At 51.8% G+C, this 21,508-nt stretch overlaps 2 protein-coding genes across 2 annotated transcripts in view; one reads left to right on the forward strand and one right to left on the reverse strand.

Annotated features, from left to right (window-relative positions):
- The window catches only part of KCTD19 (potassium channel tetramerization domain containing 19), a 2,885,268-nt gene that overhangs the window by 609,812 nt on the left and 2,253,948 nt on the right, over positions 1 to 21,508 (forward strand). The window lies entirely within an intron of this gene.
- LOC147676772 (histone H2A type 1-H-like) lies at positions 14,049 to 14,345 on the reverse strand. The gene has a single exon (XM_086946516.1). It carries the CDS (start codon positions 14,343 to 14,345, stop codon positions 14,049 to 14,051), a length of 297 nt encoding a protein of 98 aa, XP_086802642.1.

The following is a 21,508-nucleotide window of genomic DNA, read 5'->3' on the forward strand; positions in this document are numbered from 1 at the left end:
ATGGAAAATCATGCTCCTTAAAAGTTTGGAATCCAAAGCAGTAACAAATAAACCACTTCCTATCACTTTTGCTGCAACATTAATTTGATGCTTGGTGGAAAAGAAACTTTTGTAACACTAAAAATCATTCTCTCTCAGACTATGTACAAGAAAGTTAAAGCTTTGCTTAAACAAACTAACGGTCAGACCAACGGAACCACTGGAGGCTTGTGTAGTTGCGGGTTTCTCAGTGGCCCTGGAGCTTCCTTGGAGTTAAGAACAGTCTCCATGGTCTCTGGCGGCACAACATCTAGGTGAGAGGAGCCTCTGTAGTCTTGGTGGTGGCTCTAGACTTAAGCTACCGCCATGTTGCTCTGAAGGCTCCTTGTATGGAGAGCAGGATATCGGCTGGGGGAGCGGGCCTTGGTTAATGTAAAAATAGATCGGCTGCTATAAGGATAATTAAGGACAGCCCAGTGTCAGTCAGTCAAATTTACTTTATTCGATAACTTAATATCATAAAAGGACATGGTACAATCATTACAATAACAAAACAATTAATTTACACATTTTTAAAAATTCATTCATATTAAAATTAAAATTCCTCCTATACATTTTATACCTATTTTAGTTTCTTTTGACACTTACATAAGAGCAAATCTTAAAAAAACGTTTTAAAACTGTATTAAAATTATACTGTACATTAAGCTGAATTGCAAAAAGAGAAAAAATGTGTTATTCTGCACTATTTGGGGTCAATGAAGGCGTGGTGCTCTTGTTCCTGATACGGATAGCAGCAACCAGGAAACAGGCAACATGAAACATTATTCATGGTGAGTTTAGTTGTTGTAAATACAGCAAAGCTTCCGGTCGCCTCCACGTGTCTCAGCTCTGCAGGGACTGTGGATCAGGCTGGTAGAAGGCAGGCAAGCTTAATCTTGTCGATCTCTGTCGCTCGAGTTCCGGCGGGAACTGCAAAAAAGCAGACGTCGAGGTGCTGGATGGTGCCTGTTTGCACAGGGTGGTCACTCCTTGACCACAAGGGAGATTCTTCAGTCTTCTACGTCGAGTAGGATGTCGAAGGGTCCAGAGTTTCATTTCAAATGTTTCATCAGGATAATCTGAGTGCGTTGGCACTGCTCCCATTCTTATACCAATCTAGGGGGCTGGATTACCTGCTAGGTCCCCTCCTAAGGGTGTGACCCAGGAAGGGGGTGGATATACCCCTTTCCCTTTGTCCAGGCCGTGCTGGGACGGGGGCTGGTGTGCCCCAGAACCGATTTGGCCGGATTATGCAAGGGGAAGCCTTGTGCTCCCCAGGCAGTGTCTGGTTTCTTTCAAACCTCCCTGCTACAATCCACTATCTCCTGTCTGGGGTGGTGTGACACCTCCCTGCGACAGGAAAGCCTTTGTCCAGGCCTCCTTGGCTGAGTTTCGGTCAGCAGCAGGAGGTCAGACTTGTGTCTGTGGCAGAAGCATCCATTTTGTGGATCTGAGGCTCTTTTAAAAATCAACCGCGTTTCAGTAAAGAAACATGTCTTCTCCCTCTAGAGGGGTGGAATGCTATCCCCGTCGACAGGACTGTCGAGGGGATAGTATTCCAAATCGTATGACACCTTACACGACATGTTTTGATAAAGCCAAACCAAAGTTAACATATAACCGCGAGGATTATAATGCACTTAATAGTATATGGTATGGCAATATCCCGGAACAGCTTGGGGAATTGGTCCCGACAGCTGCAGACAGGCTCAGCTCATGCTAGAGCACCATCTCACATAGAACCACACACTCTGCCTCCAGGATTGTTAAGGCCTGCCATAGGAGTGGGTTATAGGTTTATATGTGTCCAGATAGGTTTAGATATACGCATACTATATCTAAGCAAGGGGGGATTACACCACCTTGCCCCAGCTGAGTGATCAGCCAGTTGTGTCAATTTTGGATAGCCAGCCAGGGGTGGCAAAAGATATGCTGCAGCCCCTGGTAGGCCTTGGATGCACCTATGCCCTGGGCACCTATAGTGCTCTGTACAGGGGCTGATAAGGTGACCCAAGCCAATTTAGTTATGCACCTAGGGTACATGGAATCCATTTTACAGAGAGAGCAGATAGCCTGGGGCCCTGATTAGCAGGGAACCAGGCCAACTAAGTTAATAACCAGCTAAACACAAGGCAAAAAAATCTGGGGTAACCATAGTCAGGTAGCCACCTTCCTACACAACCCCCCCCCAAACGAAAGGAGATAAGGCTATCCTTGTCCAGGTAAGCCTATATTGCCTGAGTGGCCATATAAGGAAGTACCTTCACTAGCATGGGTACCCTTGTCTCATGGTCCACTAAGCAGTCCCTCACCCTTGGGGTATTAGAGGGTCTCCACCATAGGAAATCACTACCTTGGGTGTGTTTATGCAAAGTTGAAGGCTGGTTTGGATATGGAGTATTGAAGTGAGGCTCCACTAATTTAGGGCTCAGCTTCCTCCAATTATCTCCCACCATGTGTGCCTTTCTTTCTTCAACTGAGTTGCACTGTGCTCTCAGGGTCAACCTCTGGCTACCTAAAGCTGGAGGCTGGGTCCCTTGTTTTGGTTTACTGGAGGGACAGTTCAGGTGTGGGCCCTTTGGGTCCCAGGTTTGGCTGTGCCCAACAGAATCCATCTTGGGGAGGTCCCTGACTACTTTTAAGGGGGCTCCCTCAGGAGTTTTTAAAGTTTTCACCTTACTAGGGCTACTAGTTTTGGTGCCCCTAATATGTTGATGGGGGTGCTTTATTTGACAGGGGGCCCTCTGGGTCTCACTGTCCTTCTTGTCCTCTGCAGCCCTGGGCTGACTAAGGCAAGGTAGAGAGGGGCAGGTTACCTGCTCCAGACTGGGTCCCACCTGAGAAGGGTCACTGCCATCAGAGGCTCTGTCAGGTCAGGCCTAACAACCTCTGGGGCAGTTCCTTCATCAGGGGTAAGATCAGTTCCCTGAGGAGGCTGATCCTGTCCTAATGTCTGGTGAGGGGGAGATTCCTCTTCCTCCTCCATTCTCTCAGTTTGGGTGGAGTGATCCATCATTTCAGGCTTCACAACACACATATCAGTTTGAGTTTGGGCTGTGGCCATCACAGCCCCACCAACCTTTTCAGGAGGAGACTCAGTTTGGGTATCTGCTGTTATCATAACAGCTTTGCTATTCTGTTCAGGAAGAGCTTCTGCTAAAGATCGGGCTGAGTCTTACACAGCCCTACCAACCTTTTCAGGAAGGACATCTTGGGTGGGGTCTGTAGCCATTACATCCCCACTAACCTTTCCATTGGCATTTACCATTCTAGAATGGATTTCCTGTTCAACATCAGCCCAGGCTGAGATTTCCAAATCATTTCCTAGTAGACAGTCTACAGGCAAGTTTGGTGACACTGCCACTCTCTTTGGGCCAGTGACACCTCCCCAGCTGAGACTTAATACTGCCATGGGATGATTGGTTTGTATTCCATCAATGTTTGTTACCTGGTATGTGGCACCTGGTAAAAGTTGCTTAGAGGGGACTATACAGTCAGCCACCATGGTGATGCTAGCCCCTGTGTCTCTAAAGGCCTCAACTTTCAAACCATTGATGATGGGTTCTTGTCTATATTTGCTCAAGGTATTTGGGCAATCAGAGAAGTTGGCAAACCCCATGCCAGTCTCATAAACAAGATCATTTGGGGATGGGGACCTGGATAGGCCAGGGTCCACCTGTGCTCCAAAAGTAAACCCACCCAGATTCCTGGGTGTGCTCCCACTTCCTGGGGGATTACTGCTGACAGTAACAGGAGGTGTTGGAGCTGGCTTTGGAGGTATATTTTCTTGATTGCCATTCTTTGGACAACAGCTGTCTGATTTCCAATGGCCAGTCTGTTTACAGACATGACAGTATGGCTTTTTCTGGGTAGATGAAGTGTCTTGGGACCCACCCCCATCCTTGGAGTTTTGGGGCCCTGGGGAAGTCTTTTCCTTACTTTTATCCCCACCCTTATCTTGAGGCTTGGTAGACTCCTTCTTCTGGTTATTGTCCTGATTCTTAGGCCTAATCCTGGTTCTGACCCATTTATCTGCCCTCCTTCCCAATTCTTGGGGAGAGGTTAAATCTAAGTCCACCAGGTGCTGGTGTAAGAGCTGGTTCTGACAATTACTTAGGATCTGCTCCCTCATAATCAAATTATAAAATCCTGTGAAGTCATGTACTTTGATGCCATGTAGCCAACCCTCTAGAGCCTTAGTAGCACAATCTACAAAATCAGTCCAGTCCTGTGTCCGTGTCTTCTGGGTGTCTCTGAACTTCAACCTGTACTGTTCAGTGGTTAAGCCAAACCCATCTATTAGAGCACTCTTCAGGACTTTGTAGTTTTTAGCATCCTCATGTCTAACAGTGAGGAGCTTATCTCTCCCTTTCTCTGAAAATGAGTACCATAGGATTGCTGCCCACTCTTCCTCAGGAACCTGCTGTACCATGCAGGCTCTCTCAAGAGCAGTTATCCACTTGTGGATGCCATCCCCTTCTGTGTAGGGGGGCACAATCTTTGTCAGGTTTCTATTATTATAGGACCTGTCTTTCTCTCTAGGAATATTGTTGCTGCCACCAGTGGCATCTAAGCCACACATTTTCTGTTCCCTCGCTAAAGCAAGTTTAGCTTGGGCCAGGGCTAACTCTTCCCTCTCTATCTGGAGTTCTACAGCTCTCATCCTGGCCTTATGCTCTCTTCTCTGGGGGGAAGTCATTCCCCTTTGAGAGTTTCTGGAGACACTAGAAATGTGAGAATCCACTGAGGGAGATCTCACCCTTCTATTGCCTGGAACAGTTCTGCTTTGTACTCTGGGGAGGTGCTGGCCCTCTCCATTTCCAAGTAGGTCCAAGTTGGTTTGGCTAAGCCTCCCCACATGCACCTGGATATCCCCTTAATCTTGATCTGAATCTTCATCATTATCTGGTTCAGGGTCCACCTCATTCTCTGGGGTGCTATTCTCATACTCTTGGAGTTTCACTCAGTCTCCTGATCTTAAGGGAGCTATGCTAGCTTACTCAAGGTCATCCTTCTCCAGGATGGCTATCAGGATAGAAATGGTAGGGTTGTGACCCTTTTTCAGCCCCCTTACAGTACACAAGGTACTCAGGTCTCTGTGGCTGAGGTTGTCATATCTGTAAGTTGCCTTGGTCTGGTCAACTGTCACAGGCTGTGAGCCAGAGGATACACCTGTGTCGGACATGACTGCTAGTGAGGTGCAAGTGGTGCACTTACCTACACTAAGTGTTTTCCTACTGTACCTTGCTAGTGAGTTGTAGGCAGGGTGTGCTAATGCCTTTGATCTACAACTACTAAGTTTAGTAGAACTTAAATATGCTAAGCTTTTGTTTATACGTACCTAAGGTACTTGATGTGATCTTTCAATTTGATAAAAAGATTGCAGTGGTAAAACAACAGCAAGCTCAAATCGGCACCGCTGCACACCAATGTGAGAAGTTGGCCTGATATATGATGTTTCCAATTCTGGAACCACCTTGTATCAGTCCAAGCAATCCCTTATGGTGTCTGGTTGTAGGTCAACCTTATAGACAAGCTATCCTAGGGGTAGCATGGACTAAGCAGCCTGAAAGGCTAAACTCAAGAGGTCGTGTTAAGCGAGCTGTTTTACCAATCACAATCCTGTAATATCAAATGAAAGGACACCACACAAGTATATATTATAAAAATATATGTGTTTATTACTAAAATAATCCCCAGTACTCTTTATGAGCAAAGGGGCACAAGCGTTAAAACAAAAGCACAGTATAACATATAAAAGTTGCACAATTATGGATGAGGGCGGGTGGCCACTCAAACCATATATTAAGAAAGTGGTATAAGAGATACCAATTGAACAGTGGTTAGGCCTAGGGCCTAGGGAATCGCTGGGAGCAGTCGGGACTAGCAATGCTGAAGTCGGAAAAGCCCGCGGGATTCGGGTGCAGCGCTTAAAGCACACGCATGCACCAATGCAAAGTCAATGGTGCGTAAAAGTTACACAGTTAGAGTTTAAGGATACTTCCGCTCAACTTAGAAGGATAAAACTTTAGACACATACCCTAGAGGTGTGTACCAGTGTGGGAACACCGGCGTTGCTGAGTTACCTCACCCACAGGAAGCGGGGGCATAGGGTCGAAGTGGCGTCGGGTTTCGTCACGCAGGTTGTTGGTGCTTGCAGCTGAAGATGCTGCAGGCGATGTGAAGGAGAAGTGTCCGGTGTGATCCAAGGGTGGATCAGAGTCGTAAAGTACCTGAAAGCAGAGGGGACAGAGTCTGGGTCACTCAGCAGTGACCAGATTGGAACCAGGACGGAACCAGGCAATGTCGGGCGCAATCAGGTGGTTGTTGAGGAGCTTCTCTCCACTGCCACGTGGGCTCTGGGGCATCTGCGACGTCCAGGAGCGGGTCACGAGCTGTATCTTGAAGGCTCTCAACGGTGGCGCTGTTGGCTTCAAGATTGGAGCAAACAACACTTGTCAAGAGCAATCCACGCAGGACTGGAAGATTGCTTCTCACTCGGACCAGGAGGGTCAGAGCGGGTGCTCCTTTTCAGAGGAGCGGGTGCAAGTCTAGAGCAAACAGAATCACGAGTCGGTTTTCAAGTTTCGTCGGCACAGGGGCCACAAGCCAGCAGGCAAGTGACCAGGCCAACGCATTGAGCTAAAAGAAGCAGAAGGGCCCCACGCAGCACTTGTCGAGTGTAGAGGTGTGAGCTTCAGTGCAAAAATGGCTCAGGGCTAGGGCTTCTCAAACCCCGTTGTACAGCTTCAAGGGTCACTCAGGGGCTGCACGGTCAGCGTCTCATGGTCTTTTCAAGATGGTGGGCTCCACGCTTCCGGTCGCCTCCACGGGTCTCAGCTCTGCAGGGACTATGGAACGGGCTGGTAGGAGGCAGGCAAGCTTAATCTTGTCGATCTCTGTCGCTCGAGTTCCGGCGGGAACTGCAACAAAGCAGATGTCGAGGTGCTGGATGGTGCCTGTTTGCACAGGGTGGTCACTCCTTGACCACAAGGGAAATTCTTCAGTCTTCTACGTCGAGTAGGATGTCGAAGGGTCCAGAGTTTCGTTTCAAATGTTTCATCAGGATAATCTGAGTGGGCTGGCACTGCTCCCATTCTTGTACCAATCTAGGGGGCTGAATTACCTGCTAGGTCCCCTCCTATCGGTGGGACCCAGGAAGGGGATGGATACACCCCTTTCCCTTTGTCCAGGCCGTGCTGGGACGGGGGCTGGTGTGCCCCAGAACCGGTTTGGCCGGATTATGCAAGGGGAAGCCTTGTGCTGCTCAGGCAGTGTCTGGTTTCTTTCAAACCTCCCTGCTACAATCCACTATCTCCTGTCTGGGGTGGTGGGACACCTCCCAGCGACAGGAAAGCCTTTGTCCAGGCCTCCTCGGCTGAGTTTCGGTCAGCAGCAGGAGGTCAGACTTGTGTCTGTGGCAGAAGCATCCATTTTGTGGATCTGAGGCTCTTTTAAAAATCAACCGCGTTTCAGTAAAGTAACATGGCTTCTCCCTCTAGAGGGGTGGAATGCTATCCCTGTTGACAGGACTGTCGAGGGGATAGTATTCCAATTCGTATGACACCTTACACAACATGTTTTGATAAAGCCAAACCAAAGTTAACATATAACCGCGAGGATTATAATGCACTTAATAGTATATGATATGGCAATATCCCGGAACAGCTTAGGGAATTGGTCCCGACAGCTGCAGACAGGCTCAGCTCATGCTAGAGCACCATCTCACATAAAACCACGCACTCTGCCTCCAGGATTGTTAAGGCCTGCCATAGGAGTGGCTTATAGGTTTATATGTGTCCAGATAGGTTTAGATATAGGCATACTATAACTAAGCAAGGGGTGATTACACCACCTTGCCCCAGCCGAGTGATCAGCCAGTTGTGTCAATTTTGTAGAGCCAGCCAGGGGTGGCAAAATATATGCTGCAGCCCCTGGTAGGCCTTGGATGCACCTACGCCCTGGGCACCTATAGTGCTCTGTACAGGGGCTGATAAGGTGACCCAAGCCAATTTAGTTATGCACCTAGGGTACATGGAATCCATTTTACAGAGAGAGCAGATAGCCTGGGGCGCTGATTAGCAGGGAACCAGGCCAACTAAGTCTAAAACCAGCTAAACACAAGGCAAAAAAATCTGGGGTAACCATAGTCAGGTAGCCACCTTCCTACACGGACTCAAGAACAAAAGTGCTCCAGAGCCTCTGGGGCTCGAAGCACCAAGTGGCTCACACTCAAGGGGGGGCGGGCACCGGCAATGTGCCCCGACGCCCCCTCTCTTGGAAATGGTGCCCGGAGCCCTCGTGGGCTTTGCTTCTCTCCGTGCTCCCTCCGGCCCCGTCACTCACCAGCTTCTCCGCTCCTGGAGGTGGCGACGACGGGGGCGCAGGTCCTCCTCGGAGCTGCGGCGGGGGCAGGCACGGAACTGTGCTACGCGCACCTCCTTCTTTCGTAGTAGGCTGCCATCTCCTCTGCAAGGCACCGCGCGGTCTCAATGTGGAGCGTCCTTCGTTGATGACACGGCAGGAGGCTCGTCCGGCAGGGCCAATCTCAGCGCGGCCTTCTGGTGATGTCGGCGGCTGCTTCCTCTCGGCCCGGTGCTGCGGCGGTGATCTCTGGGCAAAACTACGGGGTAGGCTCCAGTTTAAAAGGCACACTATAAGTGGGGCAATACGAGGGGTAGGCACCCTTGTGATTAACTGTAAGGTCCCTGGCGGGGTGGGCACCTGCCAGGGGTGCCACAAAGACTCGGAGAGATCGCGGGTCAATTGCAGGGTGGGCACCTGCGAGGAAAGCACCAGAAATCGGCAAATATGCGGCATGGGCAGCCGCTTTGAGGCACAAGGGCGGGGGAATCCCTTCTCTCCCCCACTAGCACAATGCTACAGATAGCTCCCTGAAGCCACTCAAGCGCCCCCATGGGGCTGTAAGGAAAGTAACAGCGCTCCCAAGCGCTAATGTCCCTAAAGTCCAGGGACAAGCACAGCAAAAAGTCCTTCAGGAGGTGGGCAGGGGGGCAAAGGCTGGGCCCAGGATCAAGCTCACAGGGCCCTCCAGGCAGGGAGGCAGTAGTTGGTGGCGGTATCCTCCTGGTGCCCAGCAGCAGCAGGCCCCTCTCTTCAGGTCAGGAACAGAGAACATTTTGTAAGGGGACATAGCCCCTTTTTATACAGTAAAATCTTTTGTCTGTGTGCAGGGTGGGGGAGAAACCAGTCGCAGCTGGTTTTGGAGCACTCTTGATGTGCTCAGCCACCCTTCCTATTCACTAGTTAGGCTAGGGTCATTAGACGCACCACAGGGTGCGGAACCAGCATTGTGTGGGGAAAGCCCAGCCCTATTCAGGTCTCAGGTGCACCCCTCCCTCACATCAGCATGCTAATCTCTCCACTCACCACCGGGGCAGACCCATCCAGACTCCTGGAGCCAGACTCACCAGCCAGCTCCAGCCAATCACATGCCAGCACACTCACTGCACACACACACACATGTCTAGAAGTGGCACTTCCACACCAGAAATATTCACGCCGCACAAATCATTGCACAGCATTCAATCTCACGAGTCCACACATACCAAACTCCAGCCTGCACTCCCCACACATCAGGAACTAACATGGTCACACGCATTCCCCATGCATTCCTATGGGAGGGCAGGCCAGCCTCACTACACGCACGCACTTTGCCCTGGGACACAGGGAAAAAGTGCGCAGAGACCAAAAATCACTACCACCAATTCACATTTATAAGCAAAAAGTTTTAGGGGTGAACCTGCCAGAAGGGCCAAGTCCAACAGCGGGCAACTCGCCCAACGTGTAAAGGCAGCCCAACAAGGCCCAGTAACCATTAGAGTACCCAAGAACTGGAGAAAATAAGAGGGGGTAAAAGAGGAGACTAGAGGTGAGAGAGAGAAGAGAGTACAACAAGAGTAAAGGTAGTGCGCGCTGAGGGGGGAGCAATGTAAAAAGGCCCAAGGCAACGCCCACACTTCAGGGGGTGTTTAAGGAAGCAATCTGCTGGGGTCAGGAGGAGCAATGGCATCCTCAAAGAGGTGCAGCGTTCTGAGCCTGGTAGGCATGTGGTGCGCATGCTCTATAGAGCAAAGGTATTGGACTAGGGGTCGCCAAACTGCCTTATAACACGTGTCACTTGCTTGCAATCGCGCTGTGAAAAGCTCCATCGTGAAGACATGCCAGAGCCATACAAACCAGGCTGATATTAGGGGGGGCTTCAGTTCTCTTCCAGTATAGGGCTATAACCTGCTTAGCCGCTCCCAGCATCTGGAGCGTCAGTATCCAGTCACTTCGGGTGAGTGCCTTAAGACTGGTAGGTTTGATGCCTATTAAGATCGTGATCGTGGCTTCAGGCAGGGGGAATCCCAGTACCCCCCTGATGTGGCTAAGGACCTCCTTTCAAAAAATGGTCAACATTGGGCATGCCACCAAATATGAATAAAATCCCCAGATGCAGACTGACACCTCCAGCACAGGGGAGAGGATGTGGGAAACATCTTGTGAAGTCGCTGAGGCGTATAGTACCACTGAGTCAAGAGCTTATTGGCATTCTCCCTCTGCGGAGTGCTCCGTTATATATCTTGGGAATGTCCCGCCAAAGTCTATCCCAGTGCGAAGGTTCAATGTCCGTGCCGGTCGCCAGCTGCCATTGGTGCTGGTATGGGTGAGAGGGTGTAGTCGGCGAGTGCTGCAGAATCTGATAGATCTGAGAGATCAGCCCTTTTGATCCCCCCAGAGAGCGCGCCACCTCTCAAAAGGAGTAAATTGACGTGTGCCCGCCTGGTACATTCCCCCCTCAGAGACCCAATGTCGCAGCTGGGCATACTGCATTCTTGCCTCTGGTGGTACACGAAACTCCTCCCTACATTGGTCAAAGGTCTTAAGTGCGCCCCCCTCATATAGGTCGCAGATCACCCGGCAGTCCCCTTGCGTCCATTTGTCAAAGGCGCGGGATCGGTGGGCCAGCGGGAAAAACTGGTTCCCCGCTATGGGGGTGTGCGGAGATGGAAACGTAGTAAGGCCTCTGTACACAGCTATGTTATCCCATATTTCTAGGACTGTTCTTGTGGGCACCGCTATATAAGCACTCCTAGATCGGGCCGTCCGGTGCAACCATGCCAGATCCCAGATGGTTCACCCCTTTACCGCTCGGCCCATATGCAGCCATCCCTTCTCACTCTCACTCACCCCCCACTCCACCACAAAGCGGAGGTGCGAGGCCCAATAGTAGTCCACTAGATTAGGGCAGGCTCGCCCCCCCTATCATGCGGTGTCATAAGGAGCTTCTGGGAGAATCAAGGCCGCTTTCCGCCCCAAATAAAGGACGTGAGCTCTCATTGCAGGCCTCGTATACAGTGGAGTGGGACAGGAGTAGGAAGACATTGGAACAAATAAAACATTTTAGGGACTTTCGACATCTTGATGGTGTTAAGTCTGCCCAACCACGACAACATCAGAGGTCTCCACCTCCGTAGGTCTTCAAGGACCACTCGCCGATGTCCATGTTTCCAAGGAGGGGTTCAGCAGGAGGCCTAAGTAGCGAGCGTGTTGTTCGGCCCACTGGTAGGGTACCAAGTCTTTCAGAGGGGGTATCTCTTCTTTCGGAATAGTAAGATTAAGGGCCCAAGACTTATCATGGTTGATCTTGAGGCCAGAGGCCCTCTCGAATAGACAGAGCACCTTATGCAGTGCCGGGAGAGACTCTCGAGGGCGCGTAAGAGTGAGGAGGAGATCGTCAATGAAAGAGCGCCACCTTGTTTTCCCGGCCGCCATGGGAGATACCATGAATGTCGGGTGCTCGATGAATCATCTATGCAAGGGGTTCCACTGCAAGGGCAAACAGCAGGGTTGATGGGGGCACCCCTGTCTTGTACCCCTATGAATAGAAATTGGCGCCATAAGCTGACCATTGACCCGGATACTGGCCTGCGGCCCTACGTATGGAGCCATGATCCTCGTGATCATCTTCGGACCCAGCCCAAACTTTTGTAGGACCGCTCGGAGGAACGTCCAGTCCACCCGGTCAAAGGCCTTCTCCGCATCCAGCAACAGAAGGCAGGCCGAGAGTTTCCAATGGTGCACTTTCCCCACAAGATGCGCGAGCTTACGCACATTGTCCGCTCCCTGCCGGTTGCGGATGAAGCCGGCCTGATCCGGGTCCACGAGCCCCGGCATATAAGGATCTAGGCGTTTTGCGAGGAGCTTAGTATAGATTTTAAGATCGGTGTTCAGTAGAGCTATGGGGCCGTAGGATGCACACAGCGTGGGGTCCTTCCCAGGCTTCGGTATCAACGCAATCTCCGCCATGCCAATTTCGGAGGACGGTCCCTCGATATCCATGACAGAGTTGAACAACCTCAGAAGGTAGGGCCGAAGCTGTGACTGGAACGTGCGATAAAAGGACAGGGGTAGGCCATCCGGCCCCAGTGTTTTCCCCAAGGGAAGGTCCCTCACGGCTGCCGTTATCTCCTCCTCGAGGATAGGGTCCTCCAGAGTCTTCGCACACAGTGGATGCATTGGCGTCCCCTCATAGCTATTCTGAACAGCCGCGACCGCGTCTGTAGAGGGAGTCTCCCTCTAGTACAGGGCGGCATAATAGCCCTGAAATGCCTCGCGCTTGTCTCTCTCTGAGATAACCCTGATCCCATCTGGGATCTGGACATTGGCTATGTGGGCCCTGGCCGCAAGCGCTCTTAGTCTTCTCGCCAGCAGTCGGCCCACCTTATCTCCTCCCTCAAAATATCACTGCTTCAACACCAGCAGAGAGTGCTCTGCCTTGTTGGTTCGTAAAAGCCTGAGCTGCCCTCTCAGGTTGGCGAGCCGCCTCCTGGACTCTAATGAAGAGTGCTCCCGGTCCTTTAGCTCAGCTCGCTTTATGTCCTACGCCAAGCTGTCCACTAATTTATAAGCCTCGGGCCTCCGCACAATCGATAGAGAGGTGATGTGGCCCCGGATTGTGGCCTTAAAGGCGTCCCACACTACAGGGAAGGGCGTCTCTGGGATATCATTACTAGTAAAGTAAGAGTCAATGGCGGCCTGGATGCTTTCAACATCGGCTGCATCCCAGAGAATACTCGGCGGCAAGCACCATCGCGCCTCCCGAGCAGGGCAAGCAGCCGGGTCCTGCAGGAGCAGCTCAACATGGGCGTGATCAGACAACAAGATATCTGACATGGAAGCCCCAAGCATGTTCAGCACCAAGGCATGTGAGGCAAACAAGAAGTCTATGCAAGAGTATGAGCGGTGGGAGTAAGAGTAAAATGAGTAGTCTCTCAACCCCGGGCAGTGGTAACGCCATGCGTCTATCAGCCCCAGCTCTGTTATCTGCGTACGCAGCGCAGAGGACATGGCCCTGGCTCCACTGAACGAGCCGTCACTGCGATCTGCGTCCGGGTCCCAGAATAAGTTGAAGTCCCCTCCCAGTACCAATGAGGGGTCGCCACATGGAATATGTTCCCACAAAAGTATCTGGAGGTATCGATCCTGCATCTGATTGGGTGCATATACATTACATAAAGTAAACCGTTGCCTCCCGATTTCCACTGTGACTTTAACAAAGCACCCGTCTCCACTTCTAAAAGGCTTAGTGTCCCCCCGCCTGAAGCCAGTCCTGCACAATATTGCCACACCAGTCGTTTTAGAGTCAGCTGCAGCCCAAATCTGGAGAGGATATTTAGGGTGCGCCATGCGCTTCGTGTCCGCTTGCAACAGTTGAGTTTCCTGCAGGAATATGATGTCAGGGTTCTGAGATAGGAGGTAACGCCATGTTTGCCTCCGCTTATTGGGAGAGTTCAAGCCCTTAACATTAAGCGTTAAAATCTTTAAGGGCCTAGGCAAGGTCGCGGTCATGCTATGTGTGAAGCGGGCCCCACCCACACCCCCCAACTCCGCCACTGCAAGGATATAGACTCAGAAAGGACCACACCCGCCCACTCAGAAGGTCGGGCCACCCGATCCCCCACCCATTGCACACAGAAGAAAGAGGAGAGAGGAGAAAAGAGATCAGTACCTCACCGCCGAGATCAGATCTCGGCGGTGAGATACTCCAGAACTGCAGCCAGGTAGACGGGGGCACTAGCGCCCACCCTCTCGGCATAGCTTCCCTTCCGGAGCAGCCTGTGCACACGGCCCACGGGGAACTGGAGGCCGGCCCTGGAAGAGCGTGTCTTGGCCTTGGCGCGGGCCTTTCCTCCCTGCTTTCCGCGTCCCAGAGAGGGAGAAAAGGCCAAGAGCCCCAACGGCGGCCAACTGGGCCACCCAGCAATGGACGTCAACAAAGGCCAACAGGGCCACACTGTACTGTCCCAGTCACAAGGCATCCTCTACCCAAGGGTTCAGACGCACTCAGAGATGTCACTCCCTTAGGAACAGCTTGGGGGAGGCCCACAGTTGTCTCAAGGTCTAACAACACTGGAGCCCCGGAACCCCCACCACCCTGGTCAGGATCTGGAGCGCAGGTGTAAGGCTTCCTACCCAGGACAGACCCCGGGGAGAGGAATCATTATCAGCAGAGGTGCAGGCATCAATATATAGCTTACTGCTGGTCGATTGGTCACGGGGTGGATGGATGTGAAGGTGACCCTTCGAGGGATCTGATGTGCGCTATAATGTCTTGCTTGGCCTGCGAGGCAGATCTCTCATCCAGTGGAGGGGAGCGGCTGTGGCGCTGCACAGTAGTCCGGGACGGCCTGGCCGGGACCCGCCCCTGACGCCGCTGCCGAGAAGGGCTGTTGGATGGCAACTCCGGTAGTCTAAGCAGCTGTGCCACCTCCCGATAGGACCTTATTACTCTGCGCTTGATTTCCCATTGAAAGATGAGGGCAAAGGGATGACCCCACTGGTAAGAGATGTTGAGGGCTCGTAGCTTCTCCGTCACTGGCTTGAAGGCTCGTCGTCTGTGCAAGATGTTGGGTGTCAAGTCCTGAAAAATCTGTATATTGTGCCCCTCGTAGCTGAGATCCGGCATGTCCCTTGCCGCCTTCAATATAGCCTCCTTCTCGTGAAGAAATGCACCTGTGTCAAGATGTCTGGGAGAAGACCCGGTCTCCCCGTGGGCCTGGAAACCCGGGGGGCCCGGTTCAAAGCTGGCGGGGAGGCGTCCTCATCCCCCCAAACCTCATGGAGGAGTTGCGCCACATAGGTCAGGATGTCCTTCCCCTCTGCCCCGTTAGGAACCCCCGGATACTCTCAAGGTATTCCTGCTTGACTTGCAGCTCTATGTTTTGTTCTTCCAACGCCGCCAGGTGTTGCCACAGTTGCTCCTGGTCCTCCGTGCGAGCATCTACCGTTTTCTCCAGCCCATCCACTCGGTCCCCCAGGTCGGTGACCTCCTTCCGCAGTTCCTATACGCAGGAGTGCTCCTCAGAACGTAAAGAGACTATTTCCATCTTGAGTTCGGGCATGAAGGAGGTCATAAAGGCCTGGGTCACTGGCATTGTGTCCCTCAGCAGGTGCTGACACCCCCGCTTTACAACTGAATTGTCTCTGGAGGCCGCCGCCTGGTCGGCTTTGCCCCTTTTGGACTCATTGCCAGTTCCACAGCGGTAGTCGGGCAACCAATCAGCGTACATTGCACCTGCCAGATGGTGTGTGCCCAGGAAAGGCCCAGTCCCAACCCCCGTCCCCCCAAGGCCTAACTAGCAATAAGCAAGGAAGTAGCTAGAGCACTAGGTGTGTTAGAACCCCCCTCAGCCCCAAGCCACCCAGGACTAGCAAAATCAGGGAACTGCTATGCAGGTGGCCAACCCTCCCTACCAAACAACGTGTACCTCCTCTGTCCCCTGCCGTAACCAAGCAAGAAGCGCAATATCTCCCAAAAGTTTGTGCAGCGCAGTCTGGGGGTTGCGCTGTCCACCCGCTCACAACGTCCCTCTCCCACCTTGGGTGCTTCGACCTAGCCACCTCCTCACCCAGCTCAGGCACTGTAAAGCACCCCCCAGACCCCACCAAAATCAGGGCCAGCCAGTGCGTAGGAGTCACTCAGTAGAGAGTCTAAACAAAGGGGTGCGCCAGTCCACGCCACTGCCTTTTTCATGGGCGGCCTCCACCGGATCTCAGCACCGCAAAAGGCATAGGCCCTCACAGCACCACCAGCACATCACCAGTCCACCCCAAGCTTCCACCAAGGCCCAAGGCAGTAGCACAGGTGAAGGGAGGGGGGCCCCCGCTATAACACCAGTCTCTGGGGAACATCCCGGTCGGGGCTCAAAATGGCGATGCTCGCCAACAGGACCTTCAGGTGCCCACCACTTGCCACAAGGTGTCAACGCATTCTGCGCGCTTCGCCTACGATGGCCTCCAGAAACCCCACCAAGGATAAATCCCAGGCTGCTCAGTCCAGTGTATATAGCAGAGCTTCACTGCCGCAGTGCCGGCCGCCCTGAACTCCAGGGTGACCCGCCGCTCAATTAAAAATGGAGGTGCACCTGGCACCCAAATAGCGGCGCGGGGAGATCGGGGAGCAGGACTCCGGGGGACAGCAGTATGTAGCGTCTAGGGTCCCCCAGTGCCACCCAGGTCAGCGCTCCTAACAATGGCCCCAGCCGCGCCGCACCTTCAACAGGCTCAATGGTCCGCCAGCACCGTTACAGGTCCGTGTCTGCAGTCCGCCTCCTGCCGCTCATCCAAGAGGGCCCCGCCGGTCTGCCCCACTGCTCCAGCCACTGCAGCACAGGCCCCCCAGAGCAGCCGCCAAGCACCGTCCACCTGCCCTGCGCCTCCCTCCTGAGTCCCTCATGGGCCTCCGCTCCTCCACAGGCAGAAGTCACCGGGAAAGGGCAGCTAGGCCACTCCTCCACAAGGCCACTCCAATGTCTCCCCTGCTCGTCCCAGCGCAGATCTCCTCCGTGCACTGCCTGTCAGCCCGCTTCAGTCGCCTGCGGTCTGCCGCAAGGCGCCAACGTCACTGCACCTGCCTTTGGGCCTCGCCACAAGTCCTCACTCGTCAGGGTCCCGGGGATTCTCCAGACCGCTGGGGGGGGGAACGCTGTCCAGGCCCTCGCAAGATGGCGGCCTGCACCTCCCGGCCGCCCGTCTCCAGCCTCACTCTGTGCCACCAGCCGTTGCCGGGCAGTATCAGGGCCACCCCCAGCTCTCCAGGGCACCCCGCCCAGCGTCTCCCCCAGTGGATGTCACTGCAGCGTCTCTGCCAGCGCCGCCGTGGAGGCCCCTGCGAGCCACTCAGCCGTCCATGGCTAGGTAACTTAATCCGCTTCCGCCTCGTCACTCGGCCCGCTCTCACCTCCACTGGCTGCTCAAACGTGGGTTTCTCCGCCTCAAGCCACGGATTCACCACTGCCGATGAGGACACCCGGGCCCCCGTCCAGGCCGTCAAGGGAGTCCATGCCTCCAGCCCCCGGCAATTCCGGGGGGTTGCAAGGCTCCAGGCTGGCTCCGCCTGAAGATGTACAAAATGGAGGGACTTCCCTCCGGGCCTCTAGCGTCTGCGAGTCTTCGCCAGGGGATCACCTTCTCACGACGCGCAACTCCTCGAGAAAACTTCCCCAGGCCAAAGAGATCACAGTCAACCCCGATGGCTGCAAAAATGGCGCCCCGGCTCCGCTATATTTGCTGATGTAGGTGGGGGGCCGCCGGAGCTCTCCAGAGTCACGTCTTACGCCATTGCTAGTCAGGCCATGCCCCCCTTGGGTACACTTTTGAAAGCCTTACTATAATCTTGCCAAGCATCTGTAACAGGATGGCTTAGGCGAGACCTAAAAAGGACTCCTTGCACAAAAAAGGACAGCCAAATGTCAATCTGAGGAGTTTTTTTCATCCAAATCATCATTTTCAGAAGGTTTTACGCTGCTAGAGCTGATATTCTTCTCCAAATTGAAAATGTTACATGTCCGAGTTCTTGAGCTTCACATTACTTCCGCCGGAAGTCGATGGCACGTCCAAAATTACGCGTTTGTGTTCTCTCGCTCCCTGTCGCGTTGGATATGATGTGTTCGGGTTCTCTTGCTCCTTGTCACGTTTGATATGACGTGTTCGCGTCCTCACGCTCTCGCTCATGGTGGAGAATGATGAGTTCAGGTTCTCTCTCCTCTTGTGGCGTTCGATATGACGTGATCGCGTCCTCACGCTCTCGCTCGCGGTGGAGAATGACGTGTTCGAGATCTCATACTCTCGCCGTGATTGATCGCGAGACGAATGACGTGATGGCGGGCGCCAACTCTCGCGAGATAGCGCAAAATGGCTACCAACAATCCAACATCTCATGGAGCACGTGAACGGATCGGGAAAACTTGTCAGCAAACGCGGGGATCCAGGTAAGGCGATCATATGCACGTGAACGTATTTTTACAGCGCGAGCATGAAAAAAAATTCCGGTACGCTGCGGATGGCGAAAATGTTGCCAATTTCACGCTCTCCGCGGAGCGCGAAAATGTTTAATTATCCCAATTTCCGCGAGCCGATCAGAATTTGATGCCCAGGCCTAGTGCGGAGCGGGTTTTCAGTAGGATGCATCAGAGGTGGTTGAGGTCTTTCTTGGCGGGTTGTTCAGCGGCTCTAATGCTGGTGTAGCTGCAGTTCCGGCAGGTGAAGGGACCGTGTGTGCGTTTCGGGGCGGCCTTGAAGCAGGTGTGGGTCCTTCCGGGGTTGAGAGCGTGGAGTGTGCTGGCAGCGTAGCGGTGGTGGTCATCATGGTGGGTGCGGGGACCAGGGGTTCTGGCGATGGTAATGATACTAGCATAAAAAGATTAATTCAAAGATATCGGACAAACAAAAAACATGCAGATGACAAGCAGGCTGCAAATGTGTGTAAGCTGGGACGCGGAACCACGTGCAAATGACACCAAATAAAAGAAGTTCCATTGAAACTTAGGCCTTGGGACACTGGTAAGAGAAACACAAAAGGAGTAACAGGAAACAGCATTCTGCAACCAATAAAAATGGAGGAAAAGTAAGTAGCAAGCATAAAAACCAATGAAAAGTGAAGGCAGGGTGTAAGCCCCTTTTAAGATTTATATTAATTACAATAGATTTCACACACACAGCGCAATCGCTGTGCATGTGAAACCTAAAAAGTAACTGGTGCTAATGTAAAGTGCTCCAATACCTTTGCGTGGTGTAGGCACTATATGAAACTTCACAAAAAAGAGTAACTGGTGCTTATGTAAAGAGTTACAATACATTCAGGTGGTGTTGGTGCTACATAAAACTGCACAAGAAAATTTGAAAAACAGAATCAGTGGAGAAAAGGATCCGTGCCGTGGAGTTCAGTGGGGGCAAGCAGCGACCAGCGGGAGGTAGACAGGCAACCAACATTAAATGCGGGCAGCCACAGGGAGTTTAAGTGATTTGCCAGTAATCACAAAATGTGGAACTGAGGCAGAGGCTAGAGAGACGATGTGAAGTCCTTTTGGGAGAGGATGTGGCATAAGGGCCAGAGCTGCAGACTATGGAGATGGGAAACCAGGTTTGAGTTTTGGTTTTGGCTTAACATCCTTGATTCTGGGCAAATCACGTAATCTCCCTGTGCCTACAAAAATGAATGTGTCCTTGAGTAAAGTAACTGGTGCTAATGTCGGGTGGTGTTTGGTGCAATTTAAAACTGCACAAAAAAAGTAACTGGTGCTTATGTAAAGCATTCCAATACCTTCGGGTGGTGTTGACGCTACTTAAAACTGCACAGAAAAAAAACAATGTGAAAAGCTGAGTCAGGGAGGAGGGGATCTGGGGGAAGAGGGGATCTGTTCAATGGTATTTCAGCTTGTGCAAGCAGCAACGGGCTGGAGATTGATGGTCAACCAACAGCAAATCCGGGCTGGCACAGAGAGATTAAGTGATTTGCCTAAGTTTACAGTGTTCTCATTAAAGGTAACTAGTGTTAATGTAAAGCGCTCCAAAGCCTCTGGGTGGTGTAAGTGCTATATAAAAATGCACAAAACAATAACTGGTGGTAATGTAAAGTGCTCCAATACCTTTGGGCGGTGTTGGCGCTATATAAAACTGCTCAAAATAAATGTGAAAAGCAGAGTCTAGGGAGGAGGGAATCTAAGCAACGAATTTCAGCAGGGCAAGCAGTAATGGCTGGTAGGTAGAAGGGCAACCAACATGAAATGCGATTGATTAAGATTAGGTGATTTGTTCGTAATCACAAAATATGGAACTGAGGCAGAGGCTATGGAGACGATGTAGCATCCTCTTGGTAGAGGATGTGATGTAAGGGCCACAGCTGCCAGCTATGGAGATGGGAAACCAGGTTGGAGTTTTGGCATCGGCTTAACATCCGTGATTCAGGGCAAGTCACTTAATATAATCATCCAAAACTAAAATGAATGTGTCCTTATGTAAAGGAACTGGTGCTAATGTAAAGGGCTCCAATACCTTTGGTGGTGTTGTTGCTATATATAACTACACAAAAAAGTAACTGGTGCTAACGTAAAGTGCTCCACTATCTTTGGGTGAGGTTGGCACTATATAAAACTGTTCAAAGAGCCAGAACGAATCACAGTGTTAGGCTGGTTTACAGTAGTGTACATGAGGAAATACATTGCATGAGCAACCCCACTAAAAGGAATACTTTTGCCATGGACACAGAGGGTCAGGCAGGCTTGATGACATCAAGACTCAGCCTGACTCTTTCGAACAGAATTCAAGTTAACAATGGTGCACAAACATCACTTCTCCGGTGAATTAGGAAAAAGTAAGAAAGTGTACAGACAGGAAAGATTTGAAGACATAAAATCCCACGCTATGAAATGAGAAGCAACAAATCTGATTTTCCAGCTATAAACACCATTGCTGAATGACCACACATGGTGTAAACACAGACACACATCTAGTACCTACACACACAGAATAAACAGAGATTACACATCTGGCAAGTAATAGCAGCATGCACACATGCTCCAATCAGCACACCTGCCATACACTGACAAAACCTGAAAAGCAGAACACCAACACTCACTAGAATGAAACATATTACAATGGTGGTTTAAAGCAGTGATGGGGAGGGGGTGATTTGTGGACGAGGCAAGCAAAAGGAGTTGTGAGGGAGCAACCAGAGTGAAGAGGTAGGAGGTGGGGGAAACAGAAAACAGTAATAAAGGGAAAAACAGCGACAGGGAAGGTGTGCTCTGTGGACAGGGCATGAGGGTGGGTGGGAAGAGACAGGGCTGGTAAAAGCATGACCACTGTGTAGAGTTCTAAAAAAGAAAAAAGTAGGTCCTAAAATGATCATATTAAAGGGAACAGTAGATATTTACATATTTGGTCCATGCTCTGAGGGGATCGAGGGCTAAACTCAAGGAGAGGCACGACCATGCATGCCAGGGACGAATGGTGACAAAGAATATGAGACAGACGATGAAGCGAACAAATGGGAAGTGTGCAGGTAAGCTGAAGCCCACAGATTAAACACAATGGCCCTAATTAGGATGTCGGTTGTAGTTTCCTCCGACTAACATCCCTGCAGTTTGGGAATCGACCAACATTGGGCCAGCGGTCCGAAATCGCAATTACGATGGGTCCACAC

This window comes from Lissotriton vulgaris, chromosome 12 (genome assembly GCF_964263255.1).
Source record: "Lissotriton vulgaris chromosome 12, aLisVul1.2, whole genome shotgun sequence".
Taxonomy (NCBI): domain Eukaryota; kingdom Metazoa; phylum Chordata; class Amphibia; order Caudata; family Salamandridae; genus Lissotriton; species Lissotriton vulgaris.

Excerpts from the sequence above, each read along its gene's own strand:
- LOC147676772 (XM_086946516.1), bottom strand. The coding sequence starts at position 14,345 with ATGCCTTGTGACTGGGACAGTACAGTGTGGCCCTGTTGGCCTTTGTTG.